The 25934-nt window shown below is 42.0% G+C and overlaps 2 protein-coding genes across 3 annotated transcripts in view; one reads left to right on the top strand and one right to left on the bottom strand.

Moving 5' to 3' along the window:
- TNFAIP6 (TNF alpha induced protein 6) overlaps positions 1–15798 on the bottom strand; it is a 30178-nt gene extending 14380 nt beyond the window's left edge. The window contains exons 1-3 of one of the 2 annotated variants that reach the window (XM_040703510.2): positions 15513–15798; positions 14586–14723; positions 895–1065 (exon numbers count right to left, since the gene is read on the bottom strand). In XM_040703510.2, coding sequence (XP_040559444.1) covers positions 895–1065; positions 14586–14615 — 201 coding nt within the window. In that variant the 5' untranslated portion in view covers positions 14616–14723; positions 15513–15798. Of the gene's footprint in view, positions 1–894; positions 1066–3395; positions 3823–14585; positions 14724–15512 lie in introns of those variants that run through there. The other variant, XM_040703511.2, reaches the window with a different exon arrangement.
- Positions 15799–15827: 29 nt separating this feature from the next.
- NMI (N-myc and STAT interactor) lies at positions 15828–25768 on the top strand. Its single transcript, XM_046943932.1, has 11 exons — positions 15828–15867; positions 16343–16512; positions 16914–16964; positions 18385–18462; positions 18758–18916; positions 20633–20740; positions 21905–22067; positions 22532–22638; positions 22753–22942; positions 23643–23749; positions 24551–25768. Exons 1-11 carry the CDS (start codon positions 15828–15830, stop codon positions 24737–24739), a joined length of 1362 nt encoding a protein of 453 aa, XP_046799888.1. The 3' UTR covers positions 24740–25768.
- The last annotated feature ends 166 nt before the right edge of the window (positions 25769–25934 follow it).

The raw sequence follows: 25934 nt of genomic DNA, 5'->3' as shown, positions 1-25934 counted from the left end.
GCAGCTGCTCCTGGTGGATGAGTGGGAGAGCAGAAAGGGGGAAAGATAAGCACTGGTGCCTCACAGCCCTGAGCAGCCATTGGAGGACTCTGCTCTCCAGATCTGGTAAAACTCATAACTTGGGAGACAAGAGCTGTAGAAAAGGATGTGCTCATGGCCACGAACACAATCAAGTTAAAATAAATGAAAAACAGAAATCAAAAGGAAAGGGTGGAGGACACTGTGCCTACTCAGAAATATTTTACATAGATGACTGTTATGCCAAAGAGGAAGATATTCTTCATCACTCTGATCTTAATATAAAGAAATGAATACTCATCTGATCTGCTTGCACACACACACACATATATTCCTCCCACCTGTAACTCTGGCAGGTGCTCAAGAGGAGAGCTGTGGGGAAGGGGAGCCGAGGGAGAGCCTTTCTTCCACCAGAACACAAATGTCTGGACTTGTCACACCTCAGCACTTACTGATGAGAGCAAACAAGTGCTCCTAATAAAAACAGCGGCCAGGCATTGGAACAGGCCTCCCAGGGAAGTGGGAGGAAGAGCCCCCATCTCTGGAAGGTGCTCAAGAACCGTGGGGATGTGGTACTGAGGAACATGGGCAGTGGGCACGGTTGGGGAGGGCCGGGCTTGGGGATCCTAGAGGTCTTTTCCAACCTTAATGATTCTGTGATTCTATGACTTCATCTAGATGTCCATTCCTGTCGGCATACCTATGCCTAATCCATTCATGTTTGAACCCTCATTGTGGGTTCTTCCAGCTTTTATGTGCAATAGGAAAGAGCCCAAGGTATTTGAATGAGACCTGGTTCACCATTATTCTCTGAAAGTAAGTTGATAGGTGTCTGTTTTCTAACCACTGATATCAAAGTTGTATATCTGGAGTTACCTGGATATGAATTGTGAAGATGGCTGTATAACCTTCTAGGGTGCTGGGGAGCGGAGGAGACAGTGCTGAGCATGTTGCTCTGGAGTAGCCATTTCTCATTAACTGAAGGAGACTGGCACTGAGTCTTTGCTTATTTGCAGCTGTGATGTATTCCTGGTATCTTCTGGCGACCTGAGAGTAGTAAAGAGGCATAAGGGAAGGAAACAAAACCAAAGGAAAATGAAAATTCAACAGCAATTTCACACATTGCTAACCTAAACAAAGATAAATAAAGAGAATCCTTAGACCAATGCTAGGATTTCTCCTTCTGAAAGAAACAGGTTGTGGATGTCTTTTCCAGCCCTGGCCACCTTTCCTCTCTGCCATCCCATCCAAATTCCTCTGGATGATGCTGCAACGTGAGCTGATAGCTTAATGACCCTCGATCAGAGCCAGATGTCTCCGCCGCAGGCAGCTCTGTTCCGGCCAGCGGTGCCAATCCCACAAGACCACAGCAATCTGTTCATAGTGAGTAACTCGTAAAAGCAAGGGGTACATACCAGCTTGGAGGTGATTTGCAATAGAGTAGCATGGTGAAATCCTTGATGAAGACACTTCCGCAATAATCAATTAAAAAAAAAACATTTTTTTTAAACTCAAGTTAACTATTAATGGTGAAAAGCCTCAGTTACAAAAAGCAACTTGGAAATTAAAGGACATAAAAGTGACAAACACTTCTGGCAGTGAGAGAGTCTGAAGCATCTCTTTTGATTGATACAGGGTGTAATGTTTGAATGAGTGCACCCCCCTGGAGGCACCGGGCTATCTGCTAATGAGTCCAAAGCAACACAACGGCTTACAAATCGTTGCATCACAGAATAACTGAGGCTGGAAGGCACCACAAGAAGCCAAGAGCCTCAAAGCCAGAATTCAGATGTCCATTGCAATATCCTCAAATGAATGAATCCCAGTGGTGTTGGAAGGGAACAGAAGCTCTGCAGGGTTCAGTACATGTTTCATAGCGATGAATAATTGGGCATGGGGAATATTTTGTACCTGAGAAAACAACCTAAAGTTTGTCATCATGTTGTGCTAACGTTAAACATACAGTCCACATCCAGCCTATGTGTAAGTAAAGTACATCTGGCTCCCAAGTGAGCTGCAAAGGAAAGTTTTCATCTGCAAATCCTAGCAGACCCTCTCACCAACAAAAAGAGATTCCACAGCTGTACGTGGGCACTTTGAGACATTCATCTGACAGTGTTTTCTTAAGCTTTCTTCCAAGTTTTCCACATTTAAATATATCCCAGACAAATCTTATATAAATCTGGGGTGGGGGGGGTGTGAACCTTCCTTAACTCTTTCCGTGCATACAAATGTGAAGAAATACTGTTTGAAAGTTATTCTATGCTTCTTGCTGGTGTATGAAGTGAAGATCTAACTTGGTAGATCCCAAGCTGTGGTCTGAAACCCAGTGTGGTACAAAGCGGATTGCAGTGAAATGGAGACTAAACAATCCTGTGGTGTAATGGAGGAACCGCTGGGGATGGATTTAAAAAAAAAGCAAAGGGTCAGCAGTGTATGTGGGTCACAACTCTCTTTTGCATTCATTTAAATACTAAGCACATAAACTTCTTCATTTTCCTCCTGTTTTATAAAAACAGTGAAAATATTTGGAGTTTTTGTTCTCCAAGCTCTCTAAGATCTATTAGTGGTATAGGATATATTGCAGTTATATTGTTTAGAGGTTTGAGAATGATATCTTGAATGCTATATTTAAATGGGAAGGCGTGCAGTAAGAGCCTGTTAACTGGGAGGTCTTCTGTTAGGAACCAGAATCTCCATGAGAAAGAAAATTGCTCTGTGGAATGTGCAGGAAAAAGGAGTATAGGGATAAAGACAATGAAAAATTAGAGTTAACCTTTCCTTAGAAGAAAAAACTGGAGGAGCTGGTGTGAAAGGGGCAAGTATGACAGCACTGACTGAATTCACATGGTGGGAAACCTGAGCATGGAAGAAGAGCTATTTAACCTATAGAAAGGAAAAGGTCAGCTCAACGACAGCACCATCCCTTACTGTAGCTTAAACACAGGCTGAAAGGCTAAACTCAGATTTGAACCATACGAGCAGACAACTTGCAGAATGATCAAACTACGAACAAACACCTAATTTATTCTGATGCTCGAGCCCTTGGAACTTACGCCCTTTGAAGGAAGTCCACTTCCAATTCTGTCTTGTTTATGTCTCATTTAGTACATATTTAAAAATCCTTTTTAAAGCTCTTTTTTTCCTAATGAGCTGAGCCGTGGAGGTACAAGTGGAAGGATCGGCCCACCCTCAAGGAGCTCCATGGAGTCCATAAGAGTCATTGGATCTCAAGCATCTGCCTCACAGCGCAGACAATCACAACTATTCCTGACAGATACAAGTGTAGTCTGCTCTTCTGAGCCTCCAGTGGTGGCAATTCCACAGCCCCCTGCTGCTTACCCCTCCATACGTCTTCCTTAACCAAAACATCTTACCCTAACAAAAGTCCTTCCTGCTGCAGTTGTAGCCTATTACTTCTTTTTGCTCCAGCAGACAGAAGGAACAGATCCTTTACCGCCTCTACACAGCAGGAAAGTTATGTTATGTCTGTTACCACATCTCACTTCCTTACAAATAAACAGGCTGCTCTTTTCATCTTTCCTGGGGCCACACTTTCTAGACGCTCAGCCATTCCTGTCTCTCTCCGGTGCCCTTTCCAGGTGGCTTGCATCCTTTGTGAGGTGTCACGCCAGAACTAAACATAGTTCTCCAACAAAAGACTCCATGCAATCCCATGGTGATTGTCCAGACGACGTTTTGGTTTGTGCAGAATCCCTGTTTGACATTTGCTGTCAGTGAGATTTCATTTACAAATAACCAGGTTTTAAATCATAGAATCACAGAATTACTCAGGTTGGAAAAGACCTTAAAGGTCATCGAGTCCAACCATGACCTAACCAACCTACCCTAACTAACAACCCTAAACCATGTCCCTGAGCACCACATCATGTTAATAAAGATGTTAAATAGAAGCAGCCCCAGTACTGAGCCCTGGGGGACACCACTTGTGTCTGGCTGCCAACTGGATTTCACTCCATTGATCACAGCTCTTTGGGCCCAGCCATCCAGCCAGTGTTTCACCCAGTGGAGCGTACACCCATCCAAACTGCAGGCAGCCAGCTTCTCCACGAGGATGTTGTGGGGGACAGCATCAAAGGCCTCACTGAAGTCCAGGTAGACCACATCGACAGCCTTACCCTCATCCACTAAGCGGGTCACCTTGTCATAGAATGACATCAGGTTTGTCAGACAGGATCTACCATTCATAAACCCATGCTGACTGGGCCTGATCCCCTGGTTGACCTTTAACTGGTCCATGATGGCTCCTGAGATTATCCATTCCATAACCTTCCTGGGCAAATAAGTCAGATTTTAAATGACATACTTAATTTAAGATACCTATTACAATCAACTGCTTTAAGTATGAAAACAAATCCAAAACAAAAGAACCCAATGGGATTTGGTGGATCCACCTGAATACACTCAGTTATTTTTCCAACCTCTCTTTTCCTGAATGCTTTCTGCTTTAGCAGAAGCTGCCAAGTGTTACAGAAATGGCGCGTTGTGGAACAACGATGATGAAAGCCTTACATTTTTGTTCTGAATTAATGAGAAGCTCACTTTCCAATGAACTTACAGAACATGTTTTCCAAATTGTCACACATTTACTGAACTAACAGAAGAGACAAAAAGAAATTCAAACTCAATTTCTTAACTTTTCCTGGCCTTTACATGCTTCAGATGATGCCATTTTAGGAGAATTTTATAATGAGACAACTTATTTGGCCAGTGGTTTTACTATTTACTGTCATGGTGTTAATGTTTTAGAGAGCATTGTGTCTTGGAAATAAATACTTTAAAACTTACTCTCCTTTGTTTCCTAGTCAAACATCAATGCCCATTCAATTACAAACTTCCAGGAAGGGAGAATCAACCCTTGTGCATAACGATGCCGTAGCTTAAAAAGAGTAAAATAATATAAAGCAAACAAAATCTTCATGTGAAAGTAGAACAAATCAAAAACATTTGGGATTATTAAGAGCAGATGTTAAGAAAGTATAATGGATTCACTTATTAAATAATCTGAGCGTTCACCAAGTTAAAATATTTGTTAGTTGAAGTCCTACAGTGACAGTAATTCTAAATTAAAAAGCTGGACCTATAAAAGCTAAAAATATACACAGACATAGAATTTACAACTGTCTCGTGGATATTCTTTCATGTTTACAGTTTAGAACTACGGAAATATATGAAAAAACCCACAACACGTTCTAAAAACATGCATGTAGATGCAGTTTTTAGAACACGACACTGAAGAATGGGTGCCATGGTAGGGATACTCCAAGAAAAACAGAGTCCAAAGATTGCCAACAAGCTCCTAAAAGAAAAAAATAACATGCATCTCCAGCCATTGCAAAGCAAACTGCACCAATACCTTGAGTGCATGTATGTGTGCACGTGAAAATATTAAGACCCAGCTGCAAAATGAATGTACAGAGTCAAGGAGTCATATGTATGGAATTAAGTCCCATAGGATCACTGCTAAGGCACTTCCAGACTAACTATCAAATAGTTGGTGCATTAAAAAACAATACCTAGCCTACAGAAGTATTTAGATTTGCAGCTGAGGCAGGGGGGCTGTAAAGGGGAATGCTGAAGGGTACCCCAGAGTAACCTGATGAAGCTACTGATGAACACATGCCCTTCACAGCTCAGCTATGGAGGCTCAAGCATCCTCAGGCAGAAGAAAACATGGAACCTATGTTTCTCAACCAATGGTGCCATCATAGAGATGTTTTCTTGTCTGCTGGGAAAATGAACTTGCTGCAGCATGCAGAGGAAGGTCTGGAGAAAGTTCCCAGCATGGATCACAGAGCTTCTGTGCTGTGTTCCTGCAGCTGGGATGCTGAAGTCGCACATAGACCTCACCCCACCAATTAACCATTGCTGGGCTCACATACCTAGAGGAATTCAAAGATGCACAAACACACACACAAAGATTCTATCTAAAAGGTTATGTGCTTCTTTTTGGTAAACCTGTCCATAAGAATGTTAGTGTCTGTCAAACTTACATGAATCACCTTGTATTTACAAAGCAATACCTTTTAGAAATGTTCTATATTTTTACACTGATGAAAACAACCTTAGTGTCAAATCTGTGGTGCCTTTTCAACCATATGGAGATAATTACTGCAAGAAAGACCGTGTGTCCAAACAGTTTGAGGAAATAAACATTCCTGCAAGCTTACATGCTTTAAAATGAGGACTTTTAAGAAATCCTTCCTTGTGTGCCATGTAGAGATGCTGACTTATGGGGCAGTTAATAAGTTAGAGTGAATAACTATTTCCACAGAAAGGAAAAAATGTTTTCCCTTTCTTACAGCATATGTACCTACATGAATGACCTGACTATTCTCTGCTGTGGCACTGGGAGATGAATGATCCCCACCACAATGCACGTAGGCAGGCAGTCAATCTTCAGAAGCAAAACACTCCCTTGAGTGGAGGCAGGAATGCTTGGGGAAATCCTGTCAGGTACCTAAATAGTTTGAAAAACTGACCTTGTAACTTGTCATCAAAACCTCTCCTGCTCCATGCTCTTAATGCTTTGTTTCTGACCAATATTCATGGCAGGCAGATTAAAGAAGGGAAAGACCAGACCACGCTAACATTCAAAAAGCCAGCAGCCTGTTTTGCAATATAAAAGATGAGGTCTGCTCTATATAGATTTTCTTCTTTCCAGCAATATCCTGGCTTCGATTGGGATTTTCTTCCTAGCAGCTGATATGGGGCAGTGTTTTGAATTTAGGAGAAAAAGCATGTAGATAACATACCCACGCTTCAGTTGTCACAGGGCAGTGCTTGTGCTCAGTCAAGGACTTCTCAGCCTCTATTCACTCCCTGTCCTGATTCCGCCCTCAAACACTTTTCTTTCCAGTCATCTCACCTCATCTTGCGTGCCATGTCAGATTCATAACTGAATACAGGCATCTTCCAGCAGAACGTCCTTTGCTAAGGACCGCATCCATCCTAGACACTGCCATGGTACAGCAGAATCCTCCCTTGACCTCAGTCTCCTTGTAGCTCAAGGGCAGTGCCTCCAAACCCATGAAAGCTGACCATAAACATAAATCTGCTTTACAGTATTGTGAGAAATTCCTATCTGAAACTCAAAGAGATGAGCACGGTGATAACATACTCGGTGCATTAGTCTCAGTAGTCATTGCTTAAGATGTCCCTTTATGCCTGTAATACTCATTTCCTACCACACCGCATATTCATTCTCTCCTCCTCCCTCCTGCTGTTTCAGCTTTGGAGGAAATCATATTTATGCCTTTTCCCAATTCTGTGGTCACTCCGTGGCTTTATCAGCTATTTTTGTGTTTCATTTTCTTCCATTCCATATCATGCACTAGATCTCTGTCACGCATTTGCTAGTTTTCTGTAAAGAGTTGGGCAACGGATTTGCTTTACATGAGGCCATAATTCACGCTCCGTGAGCTGGAGACAAACAAGCCAGTGTCTCTCATGTATGCAACTCCCTGGAGGTGTTCCAGCAATGCACAGATGCAGCGCTTGGGAACATGGTTCAGTGAGCATAGTGGTGATGGACTGATGGTTGGACTTGATCTTGGAGGTCTTTTCCAACCTTAATGATTCTATGATTCTGTGAATTCTGTGATTACACCATTCCGCAAAATGCTAACTAATATTCTTGGTAGGGTGTCATAATCCTGGAAATGCCCAGTTGCCCAAGTGGTGTTACAATATATAGACATGGTGATATAATGGTGAGGGTTGGTCCCCCTGCATCTGAGGTTACAGTGTTTGTTGGCTTTCCTCCAGACAGTTACTGACAACCACCACCACCATCTCCATTCAAGGACTGGCTACTAGCAGTCTAGTCTTACCAAACTGGCAATCCCCATCTTTTGCAGTCTGATGCGCAATACTACTGACTAAGTTCTTTGCTGTGGATAACATCATACTTTCCTCTTCCACTCTTGCTTTATTTATTTCCCTTGGCTGTGATCCACTGTCTCCTTCCCAGGTTATTTTGATGACTGTGTTATGGAGTTGGTATTAGTCTTTTATTTTTATGAAAGTACAATTTCTTTGCTCTCTTCCTCATTATGAAAGAAAATGGGCTCTCTTATCCCACACCAACATTTTTCCATTAAGTCATTTTTACATGCTTGTAGTCTTAAACTCCTCCTACTCATGTGTTCATGACAGTGCCCTTTTGCTTTGTTCACAGACTTGGCAGAATGTGATTTACCAGATTTTGTTTATGTAGTATTTATTTTTCTTTGTTTTTCAAGCTCTGACTTTGCTTCTCTTCCTCTGCCAGCTTTCAGCTTTGGCCCATCTTTCATGCCATCAGAATACTCCCCTTCTAAATAACAATCCAAATAGGCAAAACAATCCTTTTCAAGAGGGATTAACTCAATTGGATGAATACACTGACCAGCTACATTTTTTGTAAACCAAAATCACACGTGTCAAAACTGGATAAATGTAAACCACTTAATTGCTGTTAAACGTTTTTGGTCAGAAGCACCAGTGGTGTTACAACTGCTGCTTTCTGTTTATTTAGAATGCAGTTGATTGATATTCATTTGTTTGTTATCTTGCTAAGAAAGAACTGACATTAAATATTACTAAATGTCCTCCTAGACAAGGCAGCAAATACAAAAATGGGGATATAAATGGAACACAAAAGCGTCTTGCCACTTGAAGATGAAAAGGTAGAAGGGGAATTCTTGTTGATCTCAGGAACAAGTAGTCTGCAAGACTCCTTCCCTCAGTGAAACGGGTCCTATTTGTTACTTGAGCTTTCTCCTTTTTTTTTCTTTTCCAGATATGTGCTGCCCTCCACGTGGCATATATTCAGGTTTCAGTTGTCAGCTGTTTGCAGAACTGCTTCAGAAATCTCATAGGAAAGCCAGCCTGACTTGAGCAGAATATGTGAAGAGCTCCCCAGTAGGCAGCGTAAGCAGAAGGAGTGGGACTGGCTGTCATTCCAGAAAATGCCTGCAATGTCCTCTCTGAATATTCACAGCTGCATCGAATAAAAAATCAATATCCCAAATACAGAGAACCGCAATGAATCTGTAGTGCTGAATGAATCATCTTTCCAAAAAGCCAGAATGACACATATCTTACCCAAACTGCACCGAATGTTGAATATCCTACACTTTGATGCGAGTCTGTTACTGCCTGCATTTGTGCTGCTTAGCTAATTACTGAGAAGCCTTTGTGCAGAGATCCAACTAAAGCAGTAAAACGCACAAAGATCCAATTTGCTGGCCAAGCCAAAGAAGAAAAGTTAGAAAAAAATACTTTTTTTCTGTTTCGCCAAAATAAAGTGATTTTTTAATCAGAACAGACTAATTTGGGGTCAATATTGCAATTTTGTTTGAAGTGTTTCATTTTCATTTCAGGTTTTCAATGCCTTTATTAAAAAATAAACCTATTTTCTAAAACATCTGCAATGCAAAGGAAAATGCACTCATTCTGAAGGCATTGAAACAAATATTTTGACTCCTTTGATATATTTCCTTACTCTGCACAACTGTCTTTTGCCTGGATTTGTTAACAGTTTTCTCCTCCCTAAAATGGCTAGAAAGTTAACTGTGGGCAAGTCATCAAAATACACATTCATACATTCACATGCTGTACTCTAAGGCAGCCTTCGGCTGCAAATAACATCACACTGGACGCTGTGAGAGTTGATTTAGCGTGTAACAACGATGACTTGTCAGATCTGAAAAAGGGTATCAGGGAACACGTGCCACTCATTTAAAAGCTGGGCACAGCAAAACATCTTCAGCCAGAATCAGCAGCAGAAGAATCGTGCTAAGAAAAAAGAACTCCAAAGATGAGACAGAGCTCTTAGAGTTAGCAGTGCTGTTTGCAAGTGAGCTGGGTTAGCAGCTGTTGTGTCTTTATCTTCAGAAGATCTCTTTTACGTGCATGAGCATGGGAAGAAATGGCCAGACGAGTTCATCCAGAACAACTAAACCTATAGTAATTAAAAAAAAAAAAAGAAAGAAAGAAACAAAAAGAACAAAACACCCATGAAATCTTTTACATATTCCCTGGAGGACCTGTCTGTGGAAATATCTTTGTGGAGAAGGTAAGTGGGATTTCCACAGGAGAATAAGAGACAGCCGTTAGTCAGTGCTTGGCTTCACACTGTTCCTTTCAATAAAAAAGAGATATGAAAATGAATTACATGCAAATATCCGCAGGCAGTCTATTCAGTATTCTGCAGCTTGGGCTCTGCCAAAGGGCTTCAGGATGGAGCAGAAGTTGGAAAGAGAAGTTGCATTCTCTAAAAATGTGAGCTTTTCATTTTTACTCACTTAATGTTCCCAGTCAGGTTAGGTTTGTTAAAGATCATGGAAGCTAATACTCAAATACTGTTCCATGATTTAATAAATCCTAGGGCTTGTCTGCACTAGGGATTGACATGAACTGACCAAAACAGCAGCGTCAGTACATTAACCCAATACAGCCAGTTCCCATTAACAGTTTATCAGGCAAAGTGACCTTCCTTCAGCATTTTGAGCTCTGGGCTTTTCCATTACTATCACCACAGAACGGCTGTGTTGGACATTGCAGAGCTCTGAGCTCCATTACCTTACTTCCCTAAGATACTCACTAAATAAGGAGTCACCACGCTTTCACTTACACATATCTACTTCTTAACTTAGCCCAGCTGTACCATGGCTTTCTGTTTAAGTCGGAATCTTACATGCTTTACACTCAGTGTTTCTTTCATGACACATGGTATGTATTACAAACTCCTTGGAAATTAAAGATGGAAGAAATCTCACAATCTCTTTCAAAAAGCATTTCCAGAGACTAAGGCAGCTAGGTAAGCATTCCCCAAAAGATTTCCTAGAAAGAGTATTCAGTGGAGGCATGAAGTAATCGTGCTGAATACAAAATCTGCCAAGAGACAGAAAAGATCCTTTTTTCATATGGACAATTTCAGAATCTGTCATTCACAGCCCAGAAACACCATGCCCTTGGGCACAGCCTTTGCTATGCCATAGCTCAGCCCATCCCTGCTCACACCTGGAATCATGGAGGCAGTGGTTTTTATTCCTAGGGAATACAATTGATCCATTTCTAACCACCTATCACAGGAAACAGAAAATGAGACTAACAATGCTGACAAGGACATCTCCTTGTCCCCCTCCTTCTACTGCTCCTTCCCTCTCATCTGTATCCTCTCAGTATAAAATGGCCTGCATGCTGGAATTTATTCTGCTTATAAAAACCAGTAATCCCTACTGAAGCACTAACATTATCGGAAAGAAGCACTTCATTAACATGCAGTGATTTATAGCCCAAGAACAGGCATGTGATTCAAGCGTAGCAACATGCATCTTAGATGATTTCTTCTTCATTGTTTGCCTTCAAGCAGTCATGCTGGGACTATTTACTAAACCACTGTATTGCCTCATAGCACTGTGCTCTGGGACACACATCTTAGAGAAGCTGAAACATTCCCAAGTCTGTTTGGACACATACCAGAATGTTTCCTGTAAAGGATGTAGATTGGTATAAAGTATTTATTTCCCAACTCAATGTTCGATACTGACCTGTACTTCTGTAAGAGAAAGATATTTGGCAGCTGAAGTTGCTGGGCATTCATTTTCAGGTGTATGTCTCTCTCTTGCCTTGGTAGTTAAAAAGACTGAAAAAAGCAATAATATTTGTAATGCCCAAAACGTAGGCCTCTTGAAACAAAGTCTGGAACCTCCTCTATGGCCCTGAGGCTCTGTATACTACATCAGAATGATGCTGTATTTAGATGAGTTCTTTAAGCCATGTTGCACTGGCAGAACCACTGAAATAAGCCCCACTGAGCCTACTGACTCTGCTCCATGCCACCCCCTCCTGGGATGTCACACTGCTTCTCGGACACAAGATAAACTGGATGAAAGTCACCTAAAACCCAACTTCTGTCAGGGTTCATTTCCCACTCTAAATAGTCACTTGGTCACATAAACACTCAGGACAGGGGAAAATGAGTGGCAAGAGTAGATGGAGCAGCTTCTTCTGAGACACGACCACTCATGGGGCCTTGTTATCTCTTTGACACTGGAGAGCTGTAGGCTGTGAGACCTCAGCAGTGAGATTAGAACTATCAGCACACTGCATAAAAGATCACCTTCAGCTACCAAGAATACAATATGTATAAGATTTAGTTCTGCTCCTCTCCAGGCCCTGGCACCAGACTAAGGACAGATAGAAGGCATCTCTGTTTGACCAGGGTTTGTAGGTTGTCATCTTCCCCTTAAGGCAGCATGGCTGCTGGAAGAACTGCAAGGCATTGCAACACATCCATTCATTGCAGGGGGGTCAAACCCATTTCTCTCCACTGTTGACAGTATCTGACCACAAGATACCGGCTGTTCTGGAGCATGGGGTCTCTGTTTTCTATTTTTGAATGTGTGAAAACACTGAGGAAAAAAAAACCAACACTGATTAATAGGAATCATATCCCTGAACTCCACTTACTGGAATTTCAGCTCACCTGGAGCACTGTGTGCAGTTCTGGGCACCACAATATCAAAAGGATGTGATGCTATTAGAGAGCTCCCAAAGGAGGGCTGCAAAGATGGGGAAGGTCTGAGGGCAAGGGGTGTGAGGAGTGGTTGACGTCCCTTGGTTTGTTCATCCCAGAGAAAAGGAGCTGAAGGGAGCGTTAAGACTTTGCTAGCTTGTTTTGAAAGGAAGCACCAAACACACTGGATAGCTGTGGAATATGGTTCCATCAATATACCAAAGATCCATAAAAACACCATTGGAACACCTCAGTTCTGGCTTCTTAACATTAAGCTAAAGCATTCCAGAACTGCCAGCACTGAGATGCCACTAGACCTGTCTAGAGAACAAGGTTGTTTTGCAGCCAGGTTCACGGGTCAGGCACCGAGCAAGGTTTTCATGATCGCAGCTATGAACTAAGCACCTAAATTCTATTTACTTCCTTCTTCTGATCTATTCTGACTTAAAAAGAACCAAAATACTCTCCCTTTGAAGATAAGGCCATCAGATTCTTACCATACTGAGGCATGGTCAACTTGTTTAGGTACAAATAGAAAACAGGCTTATGGCTGTAAACACTCTTCCAGCTTAATCTAGGTATTTCCTGCTATAATTGTGTCCTAATACTGTGCTGCTAGAAGGATTGTGGTTCTCTTTTGAAGTTTCCAGTTCACATTTCTAGGCTTATCAAGAGTTTTTTAGATTCCTAAAGAACAAGTCTGGTATCAATGCAGTCTGCTCACAGAAATCCCGAGACTTTTAAAGCTTCTTGTACTCTACGCTATGTTGTACTCCCTGATATTCCCCTTTAGTTAGATTCTTCGGAAGTTATGAAATCAATGCTTTACCCATTATATTGATTCACATGTGGTTAACACTGAATTCATGGAAAACCAGTTAACAAATAAACTCAAAGTCAACTCCAGAGTTAAGGGACTTGCTCCAGTTCAGTATCTTCAATAACTCTCCTGCCCAAAACAAGCACAAACACATTGTTCAGCTCAAATCCCAAAGCAGGCCATGTAAACAGATTGGCTTTGCTGCATTCCCTGGAGTCCAAGAGAAAGGAGGCTCTTTCAGATCTGTGGTGACTTCCCATCATGACCATGGTTACTGGAGAACAGCCTGCCACCCTGACATTTAATTCTGAAATCTGATGTACTTAGGTCATAACATAATCACCTCCTCCTCCTCCCTGGCTACTCCAGCTAAACCTCTCCCTTTTACTCATCTCATTAGTAACCAACATTGTGTTTACAAAGCAATAGTAAACAGTTATCCATTGTCAAGGCAGAAAAATAATTATAAAAAAAAATAATACAGGGTCATAGTTTCATCCACTGATCTTAAAAAAACAAATAAGAACATCTGAAACTGTCATAATAATTTCCCTATGGGTAGAACTCCTACTGAATTTGGTGGCACAAGGTGACCGCTGTTCAAGCAGAGTACAATTCAGTGCCAACTGAACGGCCAATAAAAGCAAAAGATCTGAGATCTGCAGGCTTCCTCAAGTGTGTGCACAGAGCCCAACCGATCTCTCAATCTGCTATACAGATATTCCTGCTTCTCCCTGAAAGCACAATTCCACATCTGCTAAGTGACAATGTTGTATTCTAATTCTTTATCCACCTATTTGGCATAGATTGAAATTCTGAAAACCAATTAACTTCAGCAGTCAGTGCCAACTGACTGCTAACCATGCAAACTATTTTGGCCAATGAGTACAGGTCTGGTTGCAGCCTTGAGGATAACATTCAAAAGGTGATTCAGCTCAGCCTTAAGGGAAGCTTGACACGCTTTTTCCTGAGTTTTTTTGGCCTAGGACACAGACATTCCCCAAATTTTGTTCATGACTGCAGCTCATCTGCTATGTGTATCTAAATGGATATTAACCGTCTTGAACTCCATCAGCATCTGACTGCTTGGCTACAGTCTTGGACACAGTCTGCTCCTGAATCCAAGAGCTGCTGCTGAAAGACAGCTGTGGTACTCTTTGTGTTTTCACTTCTCCATCTTTAAGCTCACACACTTTGCACCCACCATTGCACAGCTCCTACCATGAGTTCAGTCCGTCCCACCGACATCATCTGCAGAATGAAGTGAGTTGTACACCTCTCTCAGAATCCATATGAGACCCTTCCCTTTAGATACTCCATGAAGAAGGATCGGTCAGGAAATGAAGTCTTCTATATTCCCTGTAAAGGAAGAGACAGAGCTTTCTCTACTTCAAACTTATAATCATGGAAATCTACCCCATTTTTTTTTACCTTAAAAAGCTACTCTGTGAGGTCTCTTTAGAGAATGAGTGCCCATTGGCTAAGACAGCAAACATCTGCAAAGATAATTCATATCAGCCCACATTTTCTGGCTTCTCAAAGCTGATTTCCATGTGTGCTAAAGCTCTCCTCTACCCCTGTGCTGTGCAAGTACAGTTAGAATCACAGAACTTTTCCAACACAGGTTGGAAAAGACTTCTAGGATCCCCAACCCCATGCAACCCCCATGCCCACTGCCCACGTCTCTCAGTGCCACATCCATGGCTCTGGAACACCGCCAGGGATGGTGCCCCCCCACTCCCTGGGCAGCTGTGCCACTGCCTGACTGCTCTTTGGAGAAGGAATTGTTCCTAACATCCAACCTGCAGTTGCAGGTCTGGAATCTGATGTAGTCGTAAGTGGGGCTTTTTTGAAAGATGGAAATGAAGGTAATCATCAGACTAGTGCTGTAATCTGAGTCACCAAACACACATTATAGCCAGACAAAGGACTTGAAATAAAAATCAAAGAGGCCTTAAACACTTAACCACAGAATCACAGAGTTGCAGAGGTTAGAAGGAACCTCTACAGATAGAGTCCAACTCCCATGTAGTTGGCTTGGTTATAGAATATCCATTTTGTTGCCCCGTTCCAAATGCATCAACCACTGGGCACTTTTATGGTCATGGGAGATTTATATAATGAAGGGTTTATAAAGCAACTGTGCACCTTCAATTGATGAGAGAGAGCAGCCACCCCCACCATCCTTTGGATGCAAGATGGCGGGTTGTCCCCAAGATGGCGGGCTATCCCCAAGTAGGCAGGCTATCCCAAAGTAGGTAGGCTATCCCCATGATGGTGGGCTGTCCCCAGATAGGCAGGATGCCCCAAGATGGCGGGCTGTCCCCAACATAGCAGGCTGTCCCTAAGATAGAGGGCTGTCCCCAGGATGGCAGGCTGTCCCCAAGATGGCGGGCTGTCCCCAAGATGGCAGGCTGTCCCCAAGATGGCAGGCTATCCCCAAGATGGCGGGCTGTCCCCAAGATGGCGGCTATCCCCAACATGGCAGGCTGTTCCCAAGATGGTGGGCTGCCCCAGCCCCAAGGAGCGGCTCCTGGCCATCTCCCACCTGTCAGTTCTGAGGCCTGTGTTTTCCAGCAGTTGTTTTTTGTAATGCAGCGCTTCCATCAGCAGTTGGTTACTTGTCACCAACCACTGATGCCTTTTGCCACTGCCCAGTAACCCGTTCTTTATAACACAAAGCTGTTTCCAGACAAAGTGGATTAGAATAACCAAATTCTGCAAAATTAGCCTGAGGGCACAAAGGAAAAGCCACGGGCCGAGCTAGGAGCTCCCGGCCAACAGATGGGTGAAGACGGGCGCTGGCAGCACGCCGCTGGCAGCCCGCACACCCTCGTGCCCGCCCGCTCCCCTCAGCCTTCTGCCACGGGCGGGCAGCGCCCCGCAGCGCCCCGCGTCTCCCAGCCCTCCTCGGCCGGGTGCGCCCCGCCGCTGGAGGAGGAGGACGAAGGAACCACCTTCCTTCACGTGATTTCGAGGAAGAGGAGCGGTGACACAACGGCCCGCAGCAGCTGGGGAACCTCTGGCTCCTCCTCCAGCGGGAGGGAAAGCGAAAGCAGAAGCCGGCGGCCGCGGGAGGGAAGGGGGCAGGGAGAGGCGTCCCGCCGGGAGCTCCGCAGGGCCCGCCGCCGTCCCGCCGCTTCCGCAGGTACCGCTGTGTGGGGCCGGGGGGCTCAGGTTGGAAGGGACCCCCAGCGCCACCCCTGCCGTGGGCTGGCTGCCCCCACCCGCTCAGGCTGCCCAGGGCCCACCCGTGGCCTCGGGCACCTCCAGGACTGCGCGTTAGAGGCGCTGCACACATAGCAGAAAGGCAACGACCCGTGTTTCAGGGCTGAGATGTTCAGTTGTGCGATACAGAATTCTCCACATCTCTGGCTTTCATGTGTAGCGGGGAAGGAGGCTTCAAGTTCCCTATATATATATATATATATCATTGTTGCATCTAATTCCTTTTTTTAGTAAATGTTGAATCATCATATGGTATTCCATTCTGAACTGTTTGCCACAAAAAGAGCTAAAAGATGTAACTTTGTGACTTTTTTCCCTCAGGTTCCAATGGATTTATCAAGCTCACTGTATTCTTTGAAAGACAATGGCTTTGTAAGTATTCCCCGTTGTTCTGTATTTGGTAACGGTTTCTCTGAGGGGAGATATTGTGCTTGGACTGCTGGGGCAGTGCTTCTGAAACCGCCGTCCTGCCTCGTTCCACCCTTCAGTACTTGGGACATTCCTCATCCCCCTCCTTTAATCACACCTTCACCTCCAGGTGACGTTGCCCAGTATGACAGCTCTGCACCTTGCACTGCAGCAGGGCCTGGCCCTGTGCTTCCTGTCCTGACTGCCTTCTGTCTCCATAGGGGAGTCCCATCCCAAAGCATCTGCACTACCAATTCTGATAGAATTTCCTCGTCTTGCTTCATCTGCTGTTTGCTTCCGTGGAGGTTTCTGAGGGGGTTTCCTTTCTCCCGGGGCTCCCCTTAACCCAGTTCTTGCAGTGTGGGAGGCAGTTTGGATGAAACTTTCCTTTGGATTTCTTGTGTTTTCCTGTTTTCTTTTCTTTCAGGTTGAAAATTGCTGCCTTAGAGCATTTTCCATACCAAATGGGCATCCTTTCTTATCAGCTTCCAGCTGCAGCACGTGCCTCGTTCTGCTTTTCTGTGCTCACTCCCATGAGTGAAGGAATATTTTCTGGTTTTCAGTTCTACGCAGATGGGGATTTCCCTGTTGCTTAACAGGACTTTGAAACTGGACAAAGCAGTTGGAAAAAAAATATTTTATATGTTATTGTTTTGAGGAAAAACCCAGAATTATCAAGAGAATTAACTAGATAATCTAACAGGCCTTTTCCAAGCCTGAGTTTCATGGTTCACATTCAAGTTTTATGTAATCTTAAGTAAAAGGGAGGGATTGCTTCAGTAGGTCTCTTTGGATTTTTTTTTTCCTTGCAGAATATTGCAGTCATAGAAACAAAACAGAACAGAGATCTTCTCTCTTCTTGGGCTTTATCCAGTTGTCATTTCCTTGTGCTTGTGAGCTTCTGCCCTGACATAATAACAATCTGAAATTCTTTTATTGCCTTTCTCTCGCCTGGTGTTACCATTCCTTATGTAGTGGGGCTTGGAAATATCGCATTTTGTAGTTTTTTTCTCTTCAGGCTTTATACACCCTCTTAGAGGAGCTGCTGAGAAAGCCTACGGATAAACCTTTGTGGGATTGAGGGGCTCAGTTCTCAGCAGAAGAACACAGAGACCACTTGCTTTTATGGTTTATTAACGTACTAGCCTGTGAATGCTTCCAGCTGGATAGTTAGAAAATAATGAGTACTGACCAGTTTCCATTTTCTTAGATTTTGGTCCTGTCCAGCCTTGAAAGTGGTTAGTTGATTTAGACTAAGTTTTTGAATTAAAACACAATGGCATATGCTATCCTCTGGCACGCAGATACTAGGAACATTTAATTATGAAGTACTTCGATTATTTTCTCATTGGGAAATAAAACTCAGTGTGTCTTTTCTCTACAGCTTTTGACAACCCCTGACCCTTCTGACACGTCCAAAGATGAGATGGAAAGTCTTAAACAAGAACTGGAGAAATGGAAGGCAAGTTCTATAAAGCGTGTGGAATCGTGGAAATTAGATGGAAGACACTTGGAAGGGCTTTAGTCCATCCTTTTACATCTAAATCCACTCTCCCCCCATTATAACAGATGTTTGTCTAACATGCTCTCTCTTCTGTAATGCTATATGCCTATGTTAATCTCAGTGGTGGCTCCACTTGCATGTCTAAGAGAAATATTTATCCAAAGCATTAAAACTAAGTACATGTAAAGGGTTTACCTAAGGTTTTGTTTGTTCTTGTGGAGATAGAAAATCTAAAAGTCTTTTTACCATCCAGGAAAGACTTGAACAAGCTGAGAAAACAAAAGCTGACCTTCAACTTAGCAAAGCAATTGCTGACGAAGAATATATGAAAATACTGCATGAGCTGACAGAGCTAAATGACGCCCAAGAGGAACTTAATAAAGAAAGTGCCATGTCTAAGGCTGCCTATGAGGTATGGAGAAGGCTTACTCATGGCTGTCAGTATTTCTGGAATTGTGAGGGGAGTATTGGTTAGAGAACATAAGAGTAATATTTCCATTCCAGTTGAAATAGCTGTACCAGTTTGCAGACTGTAGGACTAGGCTATTCTAAACACAGGTTTGCAATGGCAGATGAAGAACTGGTGCAATAAAATAAGTCTTACAGTACTGAGAAACTGAGACTGATCTTATGTGGAAAATGAAGATAAAAACCAGTCTTCCAAGATTCTCCTCTAACTGATATATTTCAGCTTTGTGTCATGAAGATAGAATTGAATGGGATTGAATGGGTTGTTTCCATTGCTTCATTAAATCCCAGCACCTCCTAGATGAGGTTACAGCACCCAGGAGATTGGCATTTCTTAAGTGACAGTAAACTGGGCAAGGGCCAGAAGCGGTCTGAAGATGGCTCTTCTTTCTGGAACAAATTGGTTCATTACCTCAAAGTGCTGTGTAGCTGTCAGGACAGCAAAAGAATTTTCCACAGGCTGTAAAAGAGCTGGTTTCAGTGTCATTTTGTTTAGCCTGAGAGCCACTGATGAGCAAGTTATGCTTCCATATTGCAAGCTATTAAAATATAGCTATTAGGTTAAGCATTAAAAAATAAAATGGACAAGGCTTGTCTGTATTTTACCAGGAAATATTTACTTGCAGGGAGAATAAAAACCAGAGGATAACATAGCTATGAAATTCAGCTGTTTCAGCCTTGCATACAGAGTTCTGTTTCAGCTTTGGTTCTGCTCAAACATATGTTGTTTCGGCTTCCATCACTCCTTACGATCGTTGTGGGCCTTTCACACTAATTAATCTGGGTTCATGGAGAGGTCCTTCTTCCTTCAACTGCATCATTTTGAAAATCTCTCTTAAGAAGCTGTTGTTTCAAGTCATATTTTCTCTCATCACTGGTGAGCAGTGTTCTGTGGCATGGCTATTTTTGTGTTTTATTTGTGTGAAGTATCTCATATGTGCAAATAACTTTACCTGTGTGCAGATGATGCTCTGCCCATTCAAGTCGGTGTGCGATTCTCTAGAAGTTGCTTTTGCCTCTCCAATCATAAATGTTTAGACTGCATAGAAAGAAGATGTCATTATCATCATCAGGCTTCTGTTTCACATCAGCTGATGGGAGCTGGTATAAGTGTCTCAGTTGCTTCATGACGTTAAGGGAAATCTCTTCCAGTTGCATGTAGATGGAACTCACTACATCTGCAATGTTCTCATCTCTCAATATTTTGTTCCCTGTCTGGGAAATGCTGGATTTAGTTAGACAGGCTTTAGTGTGCCCTCACCTGCTAAAATGCCTCCACCTGGTAAACTTTTCAGAACTGGGAATAACAGCTACTGAGATCACGTGGTACGAAAGAGGAAATGTTTGTGTTGATGTAGGTTCTGAGATTGAAACTGATGCAGCTATGGGGAGCACTGGGTGATATACTGTACGCAGCATATGCTTGGAAACACAAATGCTCTGTTTGAAAAACCTTACTGTAATTTGCTTTGATCAAAACTGCTCCTTGGTGAGTGGATTTGCCTTGCAGATAGTTGAAGTTATGGAAAAATGCCTCACGTGTGGCTGTTATTTATAATATTCGAAAGCTGAAACACTTTCTAATGTCTACAGATTTTGCTGAAACATACTTCTATCTTCTATATGTTCAATTTTGCATTTAATACTTTTTGGGCTGTAGGAAGAACTTTGTGTGCTAAACCAAGAGAATGCTGAGCTGAAGAGAGAGATTGAGAAGCTCAAAGAAGAGCTTGCAGAATGTTGTTCAGCGCTTTCGCAGGATGGTAAGGTAATGCTTGCAATATTTTACAATTATTATTTTAGAAGGACACATTTTTGGTCAATTCTAGGCTGTTTGGAATCATAGAATGGCCTGGGTTGAAAAGGACCACAATGACCATCCAGTTCCAACCCCCTGCTATGTGCAGGGTTGTCAAGCAGCAGCCCAGGCTGCCCAAAGCCACATCCAGCCTGATTTAGCATTTAAACCTCAACTGATTTCAGTATAAAGTGCAGCTTGATGCTCTATTTTCTTACTTTACTTGGAAAGATAATGTGAAGAAGAGTAAGGATGTGGAAACAAATACGAGTGTGTGAGATACTGAAGACATGAGATGAGTGAAGAAAAGCAGAAAATAATTCAGTAGAAGACACTGGAGTAAAAAATGTACATAGTATTGCTAATTTTCAAGTGCTCGCATTTAATATTTCTTGGGTGAGAGGATGGCAGAAAGAATGAGTCCTTTGGCAGTAGTGAGAACAGAAAGAAAACAAGCTCCTAGATAACATGCTAGTTTTGAAGATAGGTGGCAGAAATGCTTTTATTGCTCTGGCTGTTTTGTCTTGGAGGCAAACAGTGTTTTCCTTTTATTTTGAAACAGTAACAAAAGGGGAAAGAGTCACATCTGAAACTCCTTGCTATCTATTAAAGTAGGCTTTCCTAACCAGTGTTTTCATGAGTACCTTAACCTATCCTCATTATAAAATACTTCTGTTTTACTGCAACAGTAATATGCAAGGCAATTTATTAACAGATTCACCATTGCTGTAGAACAATAATGTAAGTGAAAATAAACAATAGTGTGATGACTCTGATACTTGCATTTTGCAGATTTTACTTAGCAAAAGTATTCTAATTCTACAGACAGGAACACCTGTAGACTTCAACTGAATTTTGCCCCTGTAGGGTCGAGCTCAAGTTCAAAGTTAATCAAAGGAGAGAATTGAGAAAAACTAAAATAATGGGCAAAAATCCCAGGAAGAGACATCTGCAGCAAGTCAATATAGTTAGCAGTTAGACCTCTGCTACCAGCTGTGACTTCAATCTGCTTGACTCTTAACCTTTAAGCATATATATACACAAATGGCACTTCTAGGCAAGACTACTATTTATTTTCCTGTTATGAAATAAATTACCTGAAGTTTGTTCTCTGTCTTGATTCTAAAATACTAGATTAAAAAAAAGGTGGCAGAAATGAAAGTGGTGTTCACTAACATGGAAGACACAGAGGGTGACTTTCCAGATATGAATACCCGCTGCGTTTTTTCTGTAACAACAAGAATCCCATTCAAACTGAACCAAAACCACGCACTGCTTACCTTGGAAGATGAAGAAGGTATGATGCATATTTTAAGTACAAAATTAATGTCTCTGATGTATTTCATTACCATAATGGCTGACTCCATTATGCATGTATATTGCAGATACAGAAGTGGCGTCTGATCCATTATTTCAGCTAAAATCTAACAGTCTCAGAAGGCATTCTGGTAGCAATGTGTTTTTACCTGTGGATTTTAGAAATAAAATACCAGAGTCTAGTATTAATATTTCATACAGTGAGAGCGTCTTTTGACAGTATCTTTTATTCTAAAGATAGTATGGTGCTTTAGCTGTTGCCTATAGCTAGTGAGATTGAACAGAAGCAGATACCCCTGAAGTTGTGGGCAGTTGTTGCCTAACTGTCAGTTATCTCTCTTTTAACAATGTAAAAGGAGATTGTGCTTAAGAGACTGACAGATTGTCAAGTTACGGTGATTAAACAAGGCTTTTCTTACCCGTAACCTTGTGATTTTTCCTTAGTTGCCCAGAGACTGACAAAAATGGGTAAGCATACTGTGAACCTGGATGGAACTACAGCAGATGTGAAAGTGGTGCCTTTAACAGTTGGAATAGGAATCAAATTTGAGGTAATCAACTGAAATACGAAATCAGAAAGATACACACTTGCAATACTTAAAAAGCTGTAGGTTTGGTTTTGTGGGTGTTCTTGATCACAAAGTGCACTAAAATTATTTCTTCAGCTCCACATCACAATTTCTGGAAAGAAGATCAGTGTTTCAGAAATCCCTGAGCTACCAATTCCTGATGAGTGGATGAGAGACAAATTAGAGCTGAATTTCTACAAATCCGAACATGGAGGAGGAGAAGTAGAAAATATAAAATATGACAAGAGGTCCAGAACAGCTGTTATTACGTTCACTAGACCTGGAGGTATTGTATGTAATGTTTTGTTAGCTGGATATACAAGCCACTGTTGTCCTTTCCCTTATGTTCTGAGTTAACTTAACCAGTGAACGCAGCTAATTCTTCCCCAAGGAGAGTTAAATAGATCAGGAAAAGATGTAGGTTCACCCACACATCTGTGAATAAAGCAGTACTTCATCACATTCCTTTTTGATCAAACATGACTTGATATGCAGTGTGCCCACTTTGTTCCTTTCTTAACTTTGCCAGAAATCCTTCTTTGTTTTGGATTGCTAGACACTTTTCTTGTGAAAATTAGGAAAACATTTGGTTTTTAGCTCTTGTTCCATAACAATGAGCTGAGAGAAGCATTCAGATTGCCCAACTGTAGGCATTCTGGTTTAAGTGCATGAAATTCTACAGAGATCAGTGGAGCCACATCTATTTAGAACAGCTGCTTTAGATTTATTTCAGAAGCTTTTGTGGGTATTTACTGATTTTGGTTTTTGGAAATGCCAAATACTGTTTTTTTTGTTTTGTTTTGTTTTTTTTTCAAATAACATATGAAGAATCTGCAAATGCACTATCATATGTTTATTTCTAAATTCAAGTGAGAAAGGTTAGTCTGCTCTTTGATATTTTAGGTATATATATATATTTAGGTTATACTTAAGTTATATTACATTTTAGGTTATATTACTGTTCTGTTTCTCATTCTCCCTTACAGCAATGGCCAGCATTGCGAGAGGTACCAGATACCCTTTCTATGTAAATGGAAGGTGCCATAGACTTTCTGTGTCCCCAAGCACTGATGGACACTTGGAAAAGCTTCAGGTAAAATACTCCAGTTTAGGATACTCCATAAGCAGATGAGATCCATAGAAAACACAAGAAATGGGCAGAACTTTTAGTTCTGAGGACTGCCTCAGTTTTCTATACGAAGTTTCACAAACTGAGTAGCAGTGTGACTCTGCAATATGCTGGTAGTCTTATATTTTATCCTGTGAAAAAAAAATCATGTTAAAACGGTGTGCATATCTTATGTTGACCAGATTATATCATTACATACCATAACACCTGTGCCAGTTGGGAGGCAGACACTGTAGAACAGTCTGTGAAGCAGGTTAACAGTAGCACAACAATGTGCTTCCATGGCACAAAGCACTGTCCTCTTCAGCCCTAATGAGAGGCCGTGCTGGTAATCTCAGCAGAGAGCCTTGTTGTTCTGTGGAACAGTTGCTGATTCATTTTTTCATACAGCCGTTCGACCCAAATAATAACTTGTTTTCCTGTAGTGCTAGGCTGCTTGCTCATGATATTCTCACTGAAATTGTCTTTGATTTTGTATGAATAGGTTGTAATCAAGTCATTGCTGAGTGTATAATCAGGCCTTTATAATTAAAGCATTGACTAGAGTGTGTGCATTTCTGAGATACGACAGCATTCTTGGCGGGTGCAGTGTGTGGTGGGGTTCCAAACTCCTTTTATCTTCAGTTGTAGATCGTAGTGCATTGTCCAAAGTCATAAAACGTAATCAAAGATCCCAATGGATGTTTATTTCTAGTATCTCAGTTCCTTTAGGTGTACCTGCAACGGCTGCTGTGTAATACAAGTGTATTTTTCTTTCCTCAACAGCTCTTTTCTGGTATTTCTACGAAGACCATTCTACTGAAAGGAATTAAAGAGACTGAAGATGATGAGGAAAGCGTGCAGGATATGATTGAAATTCATTTCCAGAAGCCTAGTAACGGTGGTGGGGAAACAGAGAATATCAAATATGTATCAAAAGGAGCTACGTGGGTTTGTTTTGAAGAGGACGGTTAGAATGCCATACAGAAAATTGTAGATCTCTCTCAGAAGTTCTGAGCTTTTGCTTCATCAGAGGGATAAATTACACCAGTGGTTCTTGTTTAGTTGTGCCTTAATGTTTAGAAATTGAAAAAGAGGAACTACCTTTCTGATCTGTTTAATGGCATAAACCTTGAACAGAAATTCACTAAAACTTAATGCTTTGTGTCCCAGGTGTTCCTGATGAAAGTCATGGAGAAAGCCTTCACCTGCACATGTAACTCAATCTAAGATCACTTCTTGCAAGTTCACAGACTTTGTATCTTGTCCATTTTATATGGATTTATCCCACTTTAACCTATTCCATCTTAAATTTTTGTTACAGAAGCCATTCATAACCCAGTGTAAGGCATCTTCACAGACCCACAGTTCTGGGGGCTTTGTTGGTGTGCGCCAACATAACTCAAATACTTGAAAGCCACTATCACGTAATTGCATAAGATGTACATGATTGAATTGGTGATAAAGCTACAACAGTAGTGGTATGTACTTATATCCAACACATACATGCTGGCTGTGGAAAAATACCACAGATTTCCTTATGAACTTGCAACCTGTGAGAAAAGACACATCACTGATACTGCTTTTAGCTGTCACGATGCTGGTATGTCCTTGGTGCTTCCTCTACAATCTGATCCAAATGCTGCTGAGCTTCTGATGAGTTAACAGCCTGGTATATTGTTTTTAATACTTTATTCCTACCGTGGCATTTTTGTTTCTTTGTTTTTCCAACGTAACATCTTACAGTTGTGAAATCAGGTGGTTGTTTCAAACCAGTTGCTTTGGAGCAGAGCTGGAGGAGCAACGTGATGGTGCACACATGGCCTGAGGCATTTATGTATTTATTTAGAGGCAGCTGTGGGAGGGCAGGTGTTAGGGGTGGCATTTGGAAAAAGGCACAGAGTGTTCAGGGGAAGATATTTTTGTCTGCCTCTTAACTTCCCCTTTTGTTTCCAGTTCTGACTCTGAAAGAGCTTTGAAATAAAACTGAAGTGTAAAAGCTGAGGATTTCTCCTCTAAGAGGGGGTGTATTTTTCTGCCGTGATCCAATATTGGGCCTTCCAATATTTGAAGGGAGTGTATAAACAGAAGGGGAACAGCTGTTTATGAGGGTGGATAGTGATAGGACAAGGGGGAATGGTTTTAAACTGAGACAGGGGAGGTTTAGGTT

This window comes from Gallus gallus, chromosome 7 (genome assembly GCF_016699485.2).
Source record: "Gallus gallus isolate bGalGal1 chromosome 7, bGalGal1.mat.broiler.GRCg7b, whole genome shotgun sequence".
NCBI classification, from domain to species: Eukaryota; Metazoa; Chordata; class Aves; order Galliformes; family Phasianidae; genus Gallus; species Gallus gallus.
Note: the sequence above shows the minus strand (reverse complement) of the source record. Positions and strands in the feature narration are given on the sequence as shown.

Excerpts from the sequence above, each read along its gene's own strand:
- NMI (XM_046943932.1), top strand. The coding sequence starts at position 15,828 with ATGGCGGCTATCCCCAACATGGCAGGCTGTTCCCAAGATG. Across the intron at positions 20,741-21,904 it reads CGCTTTCGCAGGATGGTAAG|ATTAAAAAAAAGGTGGCAGA; the intron begins GTAATGCTTGCA and ends CTAAAATACTAG. Across the intron at positions 22,639-22,752 it reads GAATAGGAATCAAATTTGAG|CTCCACATCACAATTTCTGG; the intron begins GTAATCAACTGA and ends TTATTTCTTCAG.